Here is a 19,169-nt window from a genome sequence, read left to right as displayed (position 1 = left end):
TAGGTACTTGAGTCTAATGCCACTGAATAAAAAAAAGTTGGGAAAAGACTGAAGTATGTGGTTTAAATTATTATTATTTTTTTAATTACGATCTATTTTTAATTCTATCTGGTGTGATTATTGCAAGCAAGCACAGGTATTACACCTGAAGAGGGAAGACCAGGAGGACAGGCAACTGGCAGTTTTAGAAGAAGACTCGCTGAACTTTTTAACAGACTGTCAATTAACAGGAACATTTTTTTCAATCACCAGTAATATTTAGAAAGGAACAACCTGATAATGAAATCCCTGCCTGGCATTAAAGCCAGTCTTCCTCCGTACTTCTCGCTTCTTCCCTCATTTTGTCAGTCAGGATCAGAATTAAAACCTTCATGTTCAGATCAGTCCTCTCAGTGGGATTCAAGTCTCAATCTCTTCTACAGTGAATTCTGCAGTGGCTCTGTGCCTGGGGTGCTTTAGTGATACTTCCCTGCATGTTTCCCTTTGACATCTGATCTCTTTCAGATATAGCCCAAGTACGAGATATTTCAATGTGTGTTTTTTGAGAACATTTCCAATATTCTGCTTTTAGTGATGGGTGTCCCTGGGAAGTGCAAAGAGATTAAGATATACAGCTTATTTATGTTTAGCTCCAAAAAGATAGAAAATCATTGGTAGTTCATAGAGCTGAAAGCCATGTATTGTCCAAACAAGTCAAAACTAAGAGAAAATTCTACAGCAAGTCCTTTACTACCCTTCCATGGCAGTGTATCATTTTTTGTCTCCAGGAATGCATTATCTTATCTGGGATTGTAATACATTTCATTCTTGAATTTTAATGTTCTGTCTCATACCTCTTATTTTGAGGACGGCCACTTCCTTTCTGTGCTTACCTAGTATGGGACTGTCGCTGAATACAATAAATATTGCACAGGCCTGGCCACTCTAAAAATGCTTTTCTGTGGCAAACTGATTGCATTTGCTCTTTAAGGAAAGAAAGAAAGGCACCAGTGCAATGCTTTGGATTTGTGTTCCAGGGATATTGCAAACCCTTTCACGTAATTCATAATCAGCATTGCAATCGCCACTGTAATAGATATCTAAATTAAGAGGAAATTTGAGAAGTTGTGTCTATGTGACTTTTATGGTGCCTCTGCTTCTTTATTTTAGCAGTTCAATTTGTCCATCTGTCTTGACGAATTCTTGGTCCTTGGGGTGCTGTGTCACTGGAGTATCTGCCTTCTGGCAAAGGTTAACAGCAGGGCAGTGCTGGAAGAACCTTTCTTAGAAACTCATGCATTGGGCTTTGCTGGGAGCAAGCTTCTGTGTAGGGAAGAACTTGTTTGGGCTGCCTGTTAACTCTGTAATATAAATGCTCATCTCCTGCAGAAGGGAGGAGGCAGCTCTCCTTCCATTTCTGATCAAGTTAACACCATGCATTTTGTAAGGCTGATGAAAATACCACAGTGCTTTTGAAAAAGTGAATTTTTTGTGGTCCTGCCTGGAGGTGCATCTCTCAAGAGAAACCAGAGTGTATTGATTTGTTATAACCACCTATTGACCTCTGCATCATTCACATCTAAGTCTTACAAAAGGGGACACTATTCTTTTAATCTTTTCATTGTTGTGAGTTACGTAAAATATATGTACGCTCAACGTATATACAGCCTGTGTCATTCACTCTCAACATTTTTGTTCCTGTTGATTTTTGCAGTTCTGTTCTAGAAAAAAAAAAAACTTTTTTCTTGTCCTTTTGTGAAATTGTGCTTAGTATGCCAGTTTTCTTGTTATTTGCATCGTATCTTAAGTACAAAGCAAATTTTCTGTGGGGTCTTTGCACGTAAGTAATTTTGTTTTGCAGAGAGGCTGTCTCCATTACTTTTATCCTTTCTGAAATTCAGCTTTGGAGTTTAAGAACTTCAGACCTTGTCAAAGTTAATCAGATATTTTTTTCCATCCAGAAGCAGTGGAGTAAGTTTTTTTTTCTTGTTCTTAATGTTGGTTTAATTGATTCAATTAATTGATATGTTTGCAGTTCCCTAGATTCAGTTACTACTGGATTTACATATGATAAAAAATTGGATTTGTTACAAAAAGGTTTGTTGTTCGTTGCTCAGCTCGTGCTGAGGTTTTTAGATGTATCATTCTACTACTGGTTTTATAATTTCTTCATTAATTCTTGGTAAATGAGGAAGCTCTTAAACCTGGATCTGCTGGACATGCAGTTCAGAGCAGAATTCATAAAAAATAGTTGCAAGCAATCATATGATTGTATTTCCGTGTCTGCTGTGCTTTTTGTAATACAGTTGGAAGTACTTTTCAGTTGATGGTCCTTGCATTTTGCAGGCTGCCATTAGTAACATTACCAATGGACAGAAAGTACAATTAGTTGTTCATATCATTATGCAGTTTTATGTTGTAATTTCAGATTTTAGAGAAAATGCACCAAACTAGTTTAATATCAAAATGTAATAAAATGTTCCCAAGTACATGATCATCTGCACCACCGTATCAAATGCATTAACAGTGCAGGGTTCAGCAGGGTTTCAAATTCCTATTTGGGAAAATGTATTATAGGAAAGAAAATACCCAAGACAATCAATGTTTGGACATCTGGGCAGGGTACTATGCTTATTTTAATTAAAAAAAAAATATTCTCTATTGATGCATTTTTATTACTGCTAATTAGCGTGACAGGAGTGAGCAGACTGAGTGACCTTATCCACTAAAGGAGGTAAAATGCACCACTGCATGCTTCCCCAGATGCCTGGCCAGTGGCTAGGAACTTTAAGAAGTTCAGGCACTGTATTTGTTGGTTCCTGCTAGCACAGGGCTGCAGCTGCTTAGTTGCTGCCATCATTAATGCATGAACTTTGGGTAAACTAGGGAGTTCACAGCCTTGCAAGATGGTTAATCACTTAGGGTCTGTAGGTTTTCTTTTGGGTTTGTTGTGTGATGAATTTGTGTACATTGGAATAAGTCTTTAACAGATGTTAAATTGAATAAAATATTTTCTTTCAGATAGGATTTTTAATTTTTCTGAGGCTTGATATATAGTTTTTATCAGAAGTATAGAACACAGAAAAGCACATGAGAAACTGCAGCTCCATAGTGTACTGGCTGTCTTAGTCACTGGGAAGTTTTGGGGGAAGTATCAGTGAATAAATGTTTGTAATAAATGGTAGTAGGTGTGCGAATGAGAACCTATATGAGATTAAGCAATATGTGGGTCAAATAAAATTGCACTTGTTGCAGAATTAACTACTGTTGCATTCATAATTGGAATTTTTCCTTGCATAAGCTGTGGAATACATTTCGACAGCTTGACATCACCCATCAGTGGGGCAGCAGGATTCTAGTTCCGTGTTCTTTGGGAAACTGTTTATTTTGCAAGCACTTTTATAGTTTGCGAAATGTACCTATGCGAATCGTACAGGCGTGCTGCAAAGTACAAATAAAATGAAAATCCTGCTGCTGCAAGTAAACTTTTCCAAGGTTAATTCTTAAAATCCTGACCGTACTAACTAGATCAGTGTAATTCTCTGGATGAGATTAATTTTAAAGACAGTTTTGTCGGTAGTGACTTTACTGGCACATCAAATGACAGTTCAGTGAATTAAAAAGAAAGTAAAAGTAGCACAGATTCAAATATGGTCAGAGGAATAACACTTGTACAGATTTTGCAAGAGGTTGGTTGGTTTGCTTCTAACTACTAACTGCTTCTAACTTGCTGGCAACTATTGCTGAGGCTTTTTTTTTTTTTTTTTTCCCCCTGGCAGCTGAGTAACGTGTGGTTGTACGGAAAACATTAGTAGCTTAAATAGGCCTTCTCATGCACACACGCTGTTTTGAGTGGGAATGCTTTAAAACGGAGCGATTTCCTAGTAGCCAGCCTCCAGGTGTCAGGTTTCCCACTGAAAGGCTAGCAAAGGCCTCATACAAAAACAATCTGCATATGGTGAGTCCTGGGTAATGAGGGAGCTGTTGGAGGCTTTCTGGAGCACCGGTTGCTTTTACAGCTTTTACAGTGTAGTGACAAAGTAGGCACTCTTCCCTTTGACAGGAACGGAGAGGGGCGAGTGAGGAGAGCTGCGCGAGGATTTGTGGTCCAGGGTATTGTAGAGGTGGCTTTGCAGCGGGGAGGCCTCCGGGAAGAGGGAGTGTGTTTGGCTGTGAACAGCACCAGGGCTGGTGGAAGGGAGGATGCTGATTAAAATAATAAACAAACGCTGGAAATAGATCACTGCACGGCTGCCAGAGCCACCAGGACCAAAGGAGGAGATCCCCAGTGAAAGCTTTGTGGGGTTTCAGTGTGATCCCTTGCTGGAGATGTTTTGTTTTGTTTTGATGATATGAAGGATGTGCCTTTTAAGCTTTTTTTAAGGAGCCTTAGCTGTTCTGCACTGCAGTGTCCCCCTGGCAAAGCAGAGCAGGTCAGTGGTGGAAGACTGGAGGTGATGTGGCCATTACCATCACAGTATCTTGCTGGTGGCTGGCTATAAGGAAGGCAGAGAGAGAAGTGGCCTCCTGCCAGGTCGTGGGCTGAACTGTGCCTCATCTCAGTTCTTCTCTGAAGAGCCTGCTGTTGGTGCTTCCTATAAGCAGAAGTTTCTCTGGGGATTTTTTTTTTCTTGAGTGGAGCAACATGGGAGTAATTGATCCTCCTTCCTCCACTCACCAGCAGAGCACAGCTTCTCTTGTTCAGGGTGACTGAGACCAAACATCGAGCTTGTGGCCTTCAAGAAATACTTTGGAGCTCATGTGCCATTTCTAAGGTGAGCTGGAGACAATCCTGACCTGGTACAGTGACAAGCAGACTCCCCCAGCCCCATGGGGCCAAGCTGACCTCACAAGGAGCATCGCCTGGCTCACGCTCACTTGCCCAGCCCCCGAGAAGGAGTGGGTACCAGGGGGCTGCTACTATGATGCTGTATGAACTTCCCCATGGAGAGCCTGGGAGAGAGACGCATACAGCGGTTTCCAGAGAGGTTTGAGACAGGATAGGCTGAAAAAGAGAGAGACTTTCTGAAGGCTATAGATGCGGCTTGGAAGACCTGCCAGGAAAATGTAGGCTTCGAGGGACATTTGATCATGATTGGCCTGAACTTCAGCTTACGTGAGCTACTGATGAAATTTGAAAAGGTACGATATGCAAGGTTTCATGTACTTGGGTACGCCTTTGAAAAATGTATAGTAGAAAGGACAGGTGCATGTTGAACTTGGGAGTTTTTATGTGTTGTTGTAAAGGTTCTCACAGGACTCATCTGAGAAAATCCTGTGCTGCTTTATTTCCCATTCCAGGTTCCACAGAGTTAGTTTTAGATTGTTTGCTCTGACTGTGATCATTTAGTTGACAGCACTTCTGATGAAACCTGGATCATACATTTGCAGCAATCTTTAGCTTGGCTTTACGTATCTATATATACACACATGCACACGCACACACATATGCACACAAATATATAAAGGTAGCATATGTACACATAATTTTCCTGTGCCATGAAAGACTGGAGTCTTTTGCAAAGTATGTGGTAGTTTACAAATTAAGATTAGAGAAATTGTGATCACAAAGTCAAAGTGCAGATTATAAAGAATGATTCTGTGTATCTTAAAGATGAAAATTTTTGTTTGGTACGTTAACACAAATCACTATAGACCAAATGAAAGGTGGTTTAATGGATATTACTAATTGAACCTAAATGCCTCATAAAACGAAGTCAAGCTACCGGTTCTTTTTTCTGGTTTGTGTTTGTTGTAACCATTTTGGTTAATTTCAGAATCATGATAAGCTTGTGTCCTCAGAAGACTGTTACAAACTGATTTGGTGATTTTGTGGTGGTTTTTTTTTTTTTTTTCATTTGTTTGTTTTGTTTTGTTTTTGCTGTATTATTCTTTTCTTCCACTCATACAGAAGCAAACTTTGGAGGTAATGAGACAGATATTGTTCAGTATCCCACCAGCATTACTTTTATTCAAAAATAGCTATAAATAACAGATGAGAACACTTGTGACAATGGGGAACACTGTTGTTTCTCTTTCCCAGTCTGCCAGCTGGGCTTCAGTGTTCTCTTGTAGTTGCTGTTGTTAGCCTCAAAAGATGAAGATGCATGCTGGAGTCTTTGAGATGCTTCATGGCATGGATAAGACCAGGAGTTTAGAAAACAGTGTTTCTAATCTTTTTTGGCCTGTGCAAATCTTGTCATTGCAAATTCCATGTTCTCCCATGTGATTTGAGTATTCTTGTCCTATTTGTTTTCAAAGGGATTGTTTGTACGAATTCTCAATTTAAGTATAACCTACAGATCTCACAGCTGCCATTGTTTCTCGCTTCAGCCTTACTGTGTCGTTTCGGTGTCTTGTGGTTAAGTTTGTAAGGTGGAGGATGCTTTGGTGCTTAAGAAGAAAGTTAACATAATTGGTAAATTTCAATCTCAAATTCTAATCTGTGCTTTTTGAGCAATTTTTAAATTTTTTTTTTATTTTTAGCAAATTCCTTCCCCCCCACTTCGTCTCTCTCTCTCTCTCTCTCTCTCTCTCTCTCTCTCTCTCTCTCATGACTCCCCACACACCCATCCTGTTCTTTCTTACTGAGGACTTTGCTGCCAGGAGCAACGCCATTATGACAGAAATTGTGGCTGCTTTAACTTTCTGAATTTGTTAATACATGTAAGGAGAGAATTACGAGTGCTGTTTGTGGTCGTAATGCAGAAGCCAAATGGCATTTGCAGAAGTTTGCACGACACTCCCTTCCTATGCAAAAGCAGAGTCACATTACATTTGAGTGGGCAGAGCCTATTTGGCTTCACCCAGTCTCAATAATGTGACTGCTGGAATTAGTATTAATGGATTTATGATGCTTCTCAGATGTTTGGTCAGTACCATATGATGGAGCCACACAGGTTGTCAAATGTGTGTTTTCTCAGCCCATAAGTGCATCAGTATTCTTGCAGTGAAATGAATTCTTACCCACACTATATGGTACCTGTTTATCTGTAAGTTTTAAGTACAGGTCTAGTCAGTTTTTTGGAAACTTGAAGCTGCTGTGCAAAGTTTTTGGTAGTAGGAACATGTGAAAATTAGCTGTAAAAATATCCCAGAATGGTTTTTCATTCAAAGGTTTTGGTTTTTTTCCCTCTTGAATTATCTAAGAGTTTGAGTAGCAATCAAGTTTCTGTTGTATCTAAACTTTTCTGAATTTCTTTGAACTTATACTCTGGTCACAATGGCTGCAGTAAGGGGCAGTGTAGTCTGCATGTGACATCTTGGAGAGGTTTAATTGCTGATATATATGCTTCTGCCACTGGTGGATTTATGGTAATGGCAATTCTGCCCAAGGGTTCTGCATGTGTACTGCTCTTCTGAATGTGAATCTGTTACAAACTGATTGCTTGAAGGCAGACTGCTGCTGCTGCAGGCCCCTGATAAAGCAGATGGGATGAGCTCTTCTAAAGTTACAACTTCAGAACTCTTCTAAAACCAGAGAAGAGACTCTGAATGAGATGAATACCTGCATTCTTCAGAAACTTTTTTCCTTTTTTTTTCTTTTTCCTACTTAACTCTTTTTGCAGGAGCATCCCTCTCTTGCACCGCCAACATCACAAGGAACAGAGCAATAAAAGTCCCATTTCTCTTTCACAGTGGGCACTTTCATATGCCCAAATCATGCCCTAATTCTTATTTCTTCCTTAAGAGCTATTGCAAATAAAAAGCTCTGAGTGGAGCAGAGGCTAAAGGGAACATCTGACACAGCAGTGTACCCAACTGCAGTTGGCAGCAGCAGGTAAAACATACGTCAATAGAGTCTGCTGTTTAAAAAATAAATAAATAAATAAATAATCAATTCCCCTGCCACTTGCTGTGACACCTCAAAGAAGGATGTTCTAGCTGATGCCTGTGCTTACAGTTACATCCTTTGGTTGGCACTGACATTTTGCTTTCCAGCTGTTCCAGCTGGAAGAGTTTTCTGCAGATACTTTGAGCAGTCATCACTTTTAAAGGTCAGAAATAAAAGAGGCAAATGCAGCATTTCTGTAACTATGTCTTTGCTGACTTGTACACTGCCAGTGAAGGAAATTGGGAGTCATTCTTGAGGGACTTGCAGTTCCCTGTACCGGAATGAAGTGTGCTGTCCTGTTGTAGTCATGAGCATGATTTGTGTTGGGTGGAAGAAGTACAAAACTGTCCCGTCTGAACAGCCTGAGGAACCTGGGGGTCTCCTTTCCTGGGGAAAATCTGGTTCTCAAGCTGTTTTTTCATTTATGACTAGGCAACTTAAGCCCTGACAACTCCTCTAAAGATCTTTACATGGTTCAAAAGCCACAGCAGTTTGCTGTTTGTTCCGCAGCTTGTATGTAGGTATTAGAAGTAGTGATCTGTGTGCCAACATAGTTTCACCTTCAATTGAAAGATTCTGATCCTTCAAGGAGGAAATTTTTTGCCTCTGTTAATGCTGATGTAGTAATGAAGATGGTATAAAAAATAAAACTAGAAAAAAATCGGAATGTAAGGCAATATGCTTAACATCCTCAGGAGGTTGCTGAGTGAATTAGAAAGCCCTGTGGACTTCTCATTCAGAAAAAAAAAAAAAAAAAAGGTGCTGGAATGCCTATCATCATGGGAATGCTGTTATGAATTTTATTTTTTTAGTTTGTTTATAAAGGATTAATGGTTTCCAAAGGACAGTTATTTCTACTACTGTCCCTTTGAAAGTATCCCTGCTATTTTTGAGAAGGGAGAAAAAAAAAAAAAAGCTTGATAGCTGGTTGACCTTAAAGTTGAATTTGCAATGTTTGGATCTGTTTGAATCTGTCATATACTTTCTTCTACCTTGGACAGGTTGATATAGTCTGCCTTGGGGATGTTGCAGTAGTTACTCCAACTGGAGTCAGCTACATCTTTGAGTCCTTTTCAGAATTGCTATGTATAATGTTATTGAGTCTCTCACACCTTATTTGTGGACTTTTTAGGGAAGTGTCCTTTGCAGTTCTTTCATTATATGTTGATGTGACATTTTGGTTGAAACTGAAGCAAGAAGTGTAGGCTACTTATTATGGAGACAAAATTTTAAATGAGAACCAAGCATAAAATGAAAGCTTGAATCCATGAGGCAAAGGGCAAGAAGAAAAGTATTAAGTAAGTCTGAGGTTCAGAACAGAGATGAGGGGATTTTGAATTCACTAGTCCTAATTGCAAAACAGAGGCAGGAGTTTGATCTTATTTCTTAAGTGGAATTTAAAGAAAGTGGCAATCTTCTAATACCGTGGCTGGGTAAAGTAGTCAGCCTTGTTCTTTCTTCTTTTCTATCTTTTGAAACCTGTATCTTGATTTATATGTAAGAAGAACTGTATCCTCAAAGAGCTTTTTTTTAATTTAGGACAGTAATCCTTCAACACTTACACACGTAAATAGGTCTGCTGACCTCATATCAGTAAATTATCAATGCAGTTTAACAGATAGATGCACATAAATATTTGCAGAGTAACAAAAATATGACCTTAAGGAATTGCTGTGACATCTTGAGTTCAAAAAGCTCAGTTGATAAAGCATTGTAACTACAGATTAAGAACTACAAACACTTTCTGGCTTACTAAAAAAAAAAAGAAAAAAAAAAAGTCTTCTCTATTTGCAGTGTATTTCTTTCAGTTGTTTCTTTTTATCTTTTTTGTTTTCCCTTGTTTTTGCACCCTTAAGGAGAGAATTCTTGCCTGGAACTTCTCTGCTTCACTGGCTAAAAAAAAGACCATTTCACAGTTGTGTGCCTCTCTCTTTGGACATTTTATTTCCTTTTCTGCATCCTGTAGAGCATTGCCCTCGTGAATCTGGTTTGGATAGGGAAGCTTGTGTGTGTGTTTACAGGGAAGTGTTTTATACTGCTCTGAAAAAGCCTTACGACTGACTTACCATTATAACACAACACTCATCAAATACAAGAATAAAACCTATTATGAATGAAGCATCACTTTGAACTGCTAAGAATGCATAGTTAAATGTCTACTCAAATGTAATCAAAACTAGAATGTTTTATGTCATTTATCAGTAGGATTGGAATGAATATTGTCATGGTGAAGTGGAAGTTTAGAGGTCAGTTGGTGATGTAACTTTAAAGAGGTGTAGAAATGGATTTGACATGGCTAGGCTTCTGAAGTACAGATTAGTGTGCAATTAAAATTGACTTTACCATATACACTTGTGTCTCCTGCTGTTTGGACTTAGCTGGTTTTCAGTGGGTCATCTTGCATGTTGGAGAGTAAGGTCGGGAGCTGCAAATGTCTTCAGATAAGGATCTGATTTGTTTAACTGATGACTTCACTGTCTTGTGTTGTTGATGGTGTTTTCTATCACAATGGCTCAAAGATAGCAAAAGTGTCTTTTTACCTGCCTTATAGTGAGGAAAATCAGAGAAAAGAATTTGTCCAAAGTGATACATACTAATTCTGTTAGAGAGCTGGAGCTTCAGTTAAACATCTCCACCTGCTCCTCTGACTCCTTTTCCAGGGAGACCTCATTGTGGCCTTCCAGTACTTGAAAGGAGCATATAATCAGAAGGGGGAATGGCTGTTTATGAGGGTGGATAGTGATTAGACAAGGGGAAATGGTTTTAAACTGAGACAGGGGACGTTTAGGTTAGATAATAGGAGGAAGTTTTTCTCACAGAGGGTGGTGACACTCTGGGACAGGTTGCCCAAGGAGGCTGTGGATGCCCCATCCCTGGAGGCATTCAAGGTCAGGCTGGATGTGGCTCTGGGCAGCCTGGTCTGGTGGTTGGCGACCCTGCACATAGCAGGGGGGTTGCAGCTAGAGGATAACTGAGGTCCTTTTCAACCCAGGCCATTCTGTGATTCTATATGATTCTATATGATCTTTCTCTCTCTCTCCCTTCTGTACCTCCAGCTGCATCCTTGCATTTTTCATTTTTTCTAAGTGATGCTTTCATGTTATCTCAGATTCATAGATACTTTTGCACTGCTTCCAGCCATTATAAATGGCAGGATAGGGAGGTACAAGGATCCTCTAGTCTCCTGCCCCTGGGAAGAGATGGAAAATACTGAGGATTTGTCTGCATTTAAAAATAAATAAATAAATCCTTTAAATGATTTCAGTTACTGAATTATTCCTTTGCCAAAGAAGTTAAATTACATCTTCATCAAGTTTCTGTTACAATTTGCTGATTAATTCAGTAGAGAACAACCAGCACATCTGGCTTTCCACACATTTGCATTTCTTAGTGTATACATAGACGTGCAGATGCTGGAAAGCATTTATGGTGTGGAGGGAGATTTTGTCTGATACTGTTACAATGTGTTTTAAGAATAATACTGTATTAGGTTAGATGGAGACATCTGTAATGTGTTTCTTGAGACAGATGGTGAATAAAATATGTTTAATTTCAGATGGCAGGAGAAGTAAGCGAAGCTGAAATTGCACGCACTTTTCAGTATTTAGTACAAAAATCAAATTATAATACACCCTGTCTATGTCTCTACATGTTGCAGGACAAGGTATGCAATTGTAAAAACAGGCTTGCAGTAGCTGTAGTCATTTAGTTGCAGTTTAGGGCCATAATTTTTAGTTTAAAACTTTTATTATGTATGGCTTCAAACGCTGTATAGAGTTCTAATTCCAGTGATCTGTGTAAAGTCTCTGCAACATTTTATTTCAAAGAACAAAGAGAAAGCACAGGTAAGGGTGCAGCTGTGTAACTTGTGAGTGGGAAAAGGTTTCCAGTACAGTTATACTTGTGGGTGTATGTGGGGAAAAAAGAAACAATTAGCTACCTTAGTACAAAAACATGCAAAGAATTTATTGTTTATAGTTACAAATGCTGTTTCAGAGTTGAGAATAACTTTCAGACTCCTTTTATCACACATTAAAAAGCTCAACCTGTTATTGTGCTGTTAATAGTGTTGCAGGTTTTCCTCTCCGCGTCTCCAAAGTCAGACTACGTGCTTTGTCCTAGACGATGAGAATACTGATGGGAATAAGTTTTCCTTTTATTTAGAGAACTAAGATGTCTGGACTTTTCTTGTTGATATTTCAGGACATCCAGGCAGAGATTGATGCCCACAATGACATCTTTAAAAGCATTGATGGAAACAGACAGAAAATGGTGAAAGCCTTGGGAAACTCTGAGGAAGCTGCCCTGCTCCAGCACCGACTTGATGACATGAACCAGCGCTGGAATGATCTGAAAGTGAAGTCAGCTAATATCAGGTAAGTAATTAAAAAAATATATATATGGAGCAGAGCAGCAGACTTCTAAAAGACTTGAGAAATTTGAGCACAGCGTTAAAGTGATTTCCCTGTCTTCTGTAAAGCGCCTCTGAGCACTAATAGGAAGATTTGGTGTATTAACTCACCATGCAGGCTTAACTGCTTGTTTTTCTCACTCCAGAGTTGTACAGTAGTAACTTGCTAATCTGTGCTTCATTTCCCAAAACATATGCTGAATCCTTCCTAATTTTAAATTAATAGCAATGCCAGTGAAGTCATTCTGTGAAGCTACTGTTATCTGAATAGAAATCAGGGTTTTGTTTTTACCACTGAAAGGGATACTTAGGAGGGTTTTAACTATCTTCATCTGTAATGATAGTAGAATTTTTTGATTGCTACTATTCAATTAAGAAATATTTTAAAATACGTACTAGTCAAGCCTTTTACAATTCTTGACTCTACCAGTGCCAAACTCACTAAGTATATTCATTGTAAAAATCTTTATGATATCATTTGGGAAGAAGATATTGCCATATTCATTAATGTGAATTAAGTTCTCCATTAATTTTAATTACAAATAAAAGTATTACTGGAGCTTTCAGTCACCACTGCTTCCTTGTTGGTTACAGGAGACTGTTCTTTTAATAGAACAGGACAACATCAAACATTCATATGAATTTTCCAAAAACCATAAAAATGCACTGAGCTTTGAATTTGGGCACCAGAGTTTGAAAGAATGAGATAGAGGAAAGGTAAAATTTACTTTACATCTCGACTTACCCCATCACCAGCTAGCTAAGCAGTTAATTGTAACTGACAGGATCTGCTGAGTAAAAGCCAATAGGAGGAGCTTGAACCAGAAGAACTGAAAAATTTGGCATGAGGGCTAGCAGAGGCTGCAAGAGCTATTAAACTTGGGCTATTATGAACTGTAATCACATATTGGTCAGCGTGAGAGAGAGAATGGGAATGAAACATGCTCATAAGTTAACAATTTAGTCAACAGCTGCAAGTTCTGACAAAAGCAATCCAATTGCTTGGCCTTTCCTGGTGGTGATCATACTCAGGAGAGAAATGGGTAGCTAGTATGGCCATTATGCATGGCTTGAAGGCCACATTGTTTAGTTCCAAGGAGATAAAGCAATTGCACAGTGAACACTCAAAACAGGTAGATTGTTGTTCAGAAAAATGGGTCTTCTGTCTTTTCTCTTTTATGTAAATATGGAATGTGAATCCCTCTAAGCATTATTAACGTTTGCACTGTGTACATTATTACTCTGCTAATACCTGCAATGCTTGCAGGGCCATGTGTCAGTGAACTACAAGTAGAAAGCAAGCAGGGCAGAGAATAGTGGAGCAAACAGAAGTGAATTAACCTTTTGAATCTGCCTCCTGTGAAAGGAGTGCAACATTTCTGAGTTGGTGTATTTTGCCCTGTTTCATTGCAGTTCACTTCTCTCTCAATAATGAAAGCCATTTCAGGGAATTAACAAGACCTGGGACTAACATGAAGTCAGTGTGTTGATCTGGCTGTTTCCCTTCAAATTCTGTTTTCTTGGTGTACTTTATTTCAAGGACAAATTAGAGAGCAAAACTATGGAAACATCTTGTGAGAGCAGAATATAATTAATTGTCTTATGGGCTAGAGCTAATAACGTGATTTTTTTTTAATGGATTTTAACTTGAGATATTGCTTCTAAATTAAGGTGCATCTGTAAGTTTTTTAGAATGTTTTCAGCTATTCTGATTATGGTTGTTTTTAATTGCTGAAGGTACATTTCTCCCTTAGGGATAGCGTGAGGCTTTCTTCATTGCTTCCATCCTCAGAGCTGATGGTGCTTGTTGCTGCACTGACTTACTTCCCTGCTACTGGAACTAAGAGGGGAGTTCCACATTAAAAAAAGCAGAACTCTTGTGACATACTTTTAAATGCATGGAAACTAGTTTAAAAACTGTACTTGTAGTGACCGAGACACCACTCTGAGAAGACTGTACTTCTCCATGAAATTACTCATAGGCTTATTCACGCTTCTTTCTTTTTCTCTCTGTCATGTCACTCCCAGGAGGAAAACAAAGCTGCATGTTTGCCTTTTAAAGCCAAATTCTTAGGAGAGACTGTTTTCTTCTTGAGTGGGAGGGGATCAGCACTGAGGAGAGGGCAGAGATAAAAATATGGGAGAAGCAGGGAAGGATTCTCTATATTTAGACCACCCACCAGATATTTTTATTCCATGTGTTCCTTTGTTGCTCAGCAGGAGAAGTGATACCTAAATAGCAGAAACAAAAGCTGAGGAGGTCTCCAGCTGGGGAAGAAGCTTCTCAGGGCGAACAAAAGGGAGGCTGTGTCCCAGTTGCTGCTCTTCTTCAGGATGTTATCCAGTCCAAGCAGAGAAAACTTGCTCTTTAAGACTGCTCTCTCTTTTTATTTCTTTTTTTTTCAGTGTCAATCAAGGTTCCCATTAGGAGTGCTTCTGATGGTGTCTGATGCTAGGACATAGTTTTGCTCCAGCCAGTACTCAAAATAAAACAATTGTCAGTTACCTGTATTTTTATCAGAGCAGATTCTAAGCCACCATTGGACCTGGCAGACTATGTACTGGTAAAAGTACTAACTTAAAAACAAGAGCAGAAATCCTTTCCAAATGGGGAAGCCGAAGAAACGATTCAGAACTCCAGCATAGCTAATTTGCTCTAGATCTGGCTAGTCCGTATAACAAATCTAAATACAGCATTAAACTTTACATTGAAATACAAATTGGAGCATATTTAGGCTCATTTGCTCCTGTGTAGCATTTGCTTTGAATGTGTTATACTGAACATATGGCTTCTCACTCCTCTGGAGAATTGAATACTTGTGGCTGCTTTTCAACTGCTGCTTGCATGTTGTTTTTTATGTTGAGCATTGCTTCTGATGAGATTAGAAGAGTAACAGGAAAAGTCTAGGCTGATGTGATGTCTTTCCCTGTTTTTTTTTTTTTCTTAACTTCCAACATTTCCAGAGAGATGTTAGCTCACTTCGTGTTCAGAGAGAGGAATTTTTATGCCCTGTTAGTGCAGTCTCTTTCTTCCCCTCCTTCTGACCCTTAGTACTCTACTCCCACAAGTTTAGCTTGTGCTGGATTTGCTGTGTGCAAGTGATGTTTTGTACTGTCATTGTACTGGCATGTACATAGACACTCAGGTGTAGTAAATTATGATGCTTTTAATTTAGTATTATATTCCACATTGTTTGCATTAATACCACTTTTTTTTTTTTCTTTTCCTATTAATATTGTTGCCATGTATGTTAAATTAAGTGGTCCATCCTTAAAGTGTCATTTAGCTAGCGACAGGGATTTCTTTCTCCTTACAAAAATCCTTTCTGTGTGCAATAATTCTACAGTAATGCAATAATTCTAAAACTGAGCAGGAGCCTAGAGAGTGCCAATTTTTAGAGACGAGAAATGCTTAAAGGTACTGGATACAGTGGTAAGTCATGATGAATAGAGATGTCACTATCAAATGCACAGGAGACTATAGATCTACGTTTTTTAATTGTCATTGTTGCTAGAAATCCATGAATATGCTTTATTTTGGCAACAGTCTGACAGCAAAGCTATAAATTCAAATGCAAGCTGCCTTGGCAGCATATTTCCTCTGCCTGATTACTAGGGAGTATTACTTTCTTCACACCCAGAAAGGAGGGCTGGGTCTGTTGAGTATGTAGGACGGAAGGGCAGTGTGGGTTCAAGACTTCACAGCTTGATATTTCTGAGGACATTTTTGGTGGGAAGTGAAGCTAGTTTTGAAAAGGAAAAAGTGAATGTTGTTTATGGATATCACCATGCTGTTGACAGCACGTGCAGCTGGGGGCTGCAGGTTGGATTCAGTATTGAGGGAAGGGTTTCAGTGAGTTTCCCCAGTGAGAAGGGAAGACAGGAACAGTGATGAAGGAAAATGCTGGCAGTAGAGCAACACAAGTAGTAATTCTTATTTTTTCCCTTGTAGTGCTTTCTTAAATGAAGTGAAGAATAGCTTCCTCTTGCTAAAGTTAGTTTATCTTTTGCAAGACTTCCCCCAGTCCCTGCCCATGCCCTCTTAGGGACTACTTTTCTTGGTTCATTTATCACAGTATACCTGTGAGATCCAAACGTAAGTCTGCCTCAAAGTAAACCTTGCAGCTCATTACCCACTTTGTTCCAATTGTCATGTCAACTTGTCATGTCAGTACCAAACATGCACTCCAATGCCATTTGAGAGAATATGGAAGCCGGGTGAATGTTTCAAGATGTGAACTACACTGAATCAGAAAAAAATAAGACAAAGCTGTTCAAAATAGAAAAGACCCAGAAAACAGAATAGTAGTGTTCAGTTCACTCATCTGTCAGCAGCAGGGCACAAAGGTACAGAGCTAGTGTCTATGCTGGTGTGAACTGAGCTCTCTCCATTCTGTCACTTGCATGGTGAAAGAAATTGTTGTTTACTGGTATAAGCTAAATACGTCTAGGTCTCAGATGAGTCCATTGCATGAAATGGCTGCAGTAAAAGGGAAATTACTGACCCTTATCAAAGATTGCATGCAGCTGTGTAGGCACTGCAGGAAGAAGCCATCAGGTCAGTGTGTTTTTGAACACAATAGAAGGGGAGGATATTGTGCAATTTGGGGATTATGTTGATTTAACTGGGTGACAGATTCACTCTGTATTAATTCTCTCATAATTCATCTACTGAAGGTGATGTATTCAATGATCTTTGTCACTAATGCATTCAGCAGCACAGTTAATTTACTGCTGATGGCTTCTGGGAGAGTTTGTGGCTCTTGATGCTGGAGATCCAAGGTCTTGTCATGAAAGTTCAGTTTGGTGACAAAATGAGGCTTGCATTTCATGTGCTGTGGTGGAGTTACAGAGGTCTTAGAAAGGTCACATCAAGTACATATTTGTCTGCATTCCCTCATTTTTTCACCTGCTTATAATGTTTTGCTGTGCAAAATGATTCCACGTTGGAGTTTTTTTTGTTTGTTTGTTTATTTTTAACATGTCAGTGGTCCTCTGCAGTTGAACATGTGACTCATTCTTAACAATAAATAGATAATATCTACCTGTTTGTTACCATTTCTTGGGTTTTGTACAACTCAGGGTATTAAATATGCTTTTATGTTGTTTCACAGGGCTCACTTGGAGGCAAGTGCAGAGAAATGGAACCGGTTGCTGACATCCCTGGAAGAGTTAATCAAATGGCTGAATACAAAAGATGAAGAACTGAAAAAGCAAATGCCCATCGGAGGGGATGTTCCAACCTTACAGCAGCAGTATGATCACTGCAAAGTAAGTTGCCTATCTTCTTGCCTATCTATCTATAGATCCATATGCTACTGTGAATAATAGAATGAGTCAAATTTGAAAATAGGAGAAATGATGTGTGCTTGATTCCAGTGTTTAATTTCTACAACAAACAAACACACAAACAAAACAACTGGTGTAGATCTCTACTCCTTTTACTTCTCCTCTTGCCCAGAAAAGCATAGAGTGAAATACACTCTTCACAATTTTATCAAAAGGATTTCTGGTGCACATGTTCAGTCCAAACAAACTTCTGGTGTATTTCCTAATGATTACGTATATTTTGACAACAAAGTATGTTACATTCACATATCTTCATTTATGTAAAGTGTGTGTCACCAACTCTAATGAGTAATCAAGATAAGATATGCTTGCCATTGGGCAAATTAATTATAGTAAAACCGATTCCATCCTACTGTCATATTTATGTATGTATGGTGTAGAGAGGGAAAGAGAGCAAATGGGATTTGATATAGCTAATTGCATAACAACTGTGTTCTCCTCCATCAGCGCAATATTGGTATCTTCTCTGCTGTGGTATTTAATAAGGACAAAAATGGAATTTGAGAGAAATACAGAGAAACACTGTGAATAACTACAGAGAAAGTAGTCTGTGCTGAGCAGTACTTTTAAGACTTGACTACAAAATAGACAAGTCTAAGGAATGCTTAAGGAAATCTGCCTAAGTTATCCCTTAATTTAGTCTTTAGACCTCTACCAGTCATACTTTAAAGGCTTGTTTGTGTCTCTTGCTAGATTACAGTATATGAATGCTAATAACAAATCCTGCTGTAGTGTGTCTCATTTGAAGATGTCAATTTGATTTGTAAAAATGCTAAATTTTATATATCACTTCAAAGCAGAACAACATGTTGGCAAGGATGGGTTATTTTGGTCAATAGAGAGCTGCAGTAGTGAGAAGGAAAAAACTTATTGTTTAAACCTTACACATAGCTTTAAAGAATGAGGATTATTTTATTATACATTGAGGTTAACTTAATATTCTAATATGTATATTCACAAGCTCTTAGAGATGATTCTTTCATGTTTCAAAAAGGCGGTGCTCTTTTGCTGTCACAGAAAGTATTGGGTATAGTTGCCCTAGTCCAGTATTTAATAAGATCCCCTGCACAAAGATAATCTGTCCATTTTTTTTGTACACCTATGGAGGCAGCAAGTCAGTATTCAATTGCAGATCTATCTCAGGGGATAACTGGACTTTTTTTTTTTTTCTTTTTTTTCCTGGTAGTTGTTTTTGTAGGAACAAAGAAATTCCTATGTTTCACATGATAGTTACTGTCATACCAAAGAAGAACTATTAATGTGTGGTATTTCACTTTCTGTTGAACTTGTTTATTTGTGGTTACCAGAGACAGGGAGCTGGACTGCAGCTGTCCACTGGTTTGATTCTGCATGGCAGAGCTTCACACTGTTTCTGAGCAGGAACCGTCTGTTCCTTATTGAAGTGATAGTTTGAGTAACTATACCAGGGTGAAAAGTTGTTTTTCATGTGGAAAGTGGAAACTGAAGGAGGGAGGGGAAAAAAAAAAAAAAAGTCCTCTGTAGGTTCTCCTGCCCCTTTCTCTCAGCATTATTTAACATCTGTCCAAATGTAGAATAAAACTTTGTGTTACAGAAATTTTTTGTCTTTTCAAAATC

At 38.8% G+C, this 19,169-nt stretch overlaps 1 protein-coding gene across 7 annotated transcripts in view; it reads left to right on the top strand.

Moving 5' to 3' along the window:
* UTRN (utrophin) overlaps nucleotides 1–19,169 on the top strand; it is a 347,751-nt gene that overhangs the window by 214,430 nt on the left and 114,152 nt on the right. For 5 of the 7 annotated variants that reach the window (XM_042814678.1, XM_042814669.1, XM_042814661.1 and 2 more), the window contains 2 exons: nucleotides 12,017–12,189; nucleotides 17,339–17,495. In XM_042814678.1, coding sequence (XP_042670612.1) covers nucleotides 12,017–12,189; nucleotides 17,339–17,495 — 330 coding nt within the window. Of the gene's footprint in view, nucleotides 1–4,646; nucleotides 5,122–12,016; nucleotides 12,190–17,338; nucleotides 17,496–19,169 lie in introns of those variants that run through there. The other 2 variants (XM_042814713.1, XM_042814705.1) reach the window with 2 other exon arrangements.

The sequence above is a fragment of the Centrocercus urophasianus genome, unplaced genomic scaffold, assembly GCF_019232065.1.
Source record: "Centrocercus urophasianus isolate 14NV4802_14NV808 unplaced genomic scaffold, USGS_Curo_1.0 seq_10, whole genome shotgun sequence".
Taxonomy (NCBI): Eukaryota; Metazoa; Chordata; class Aves; order Galliformes; family Phasianidae; genus Centrocercus; species Centrocercus urophasianus.
This window is presented reverse-complemented; position numbering and strand designations above follow the sequence as displayed.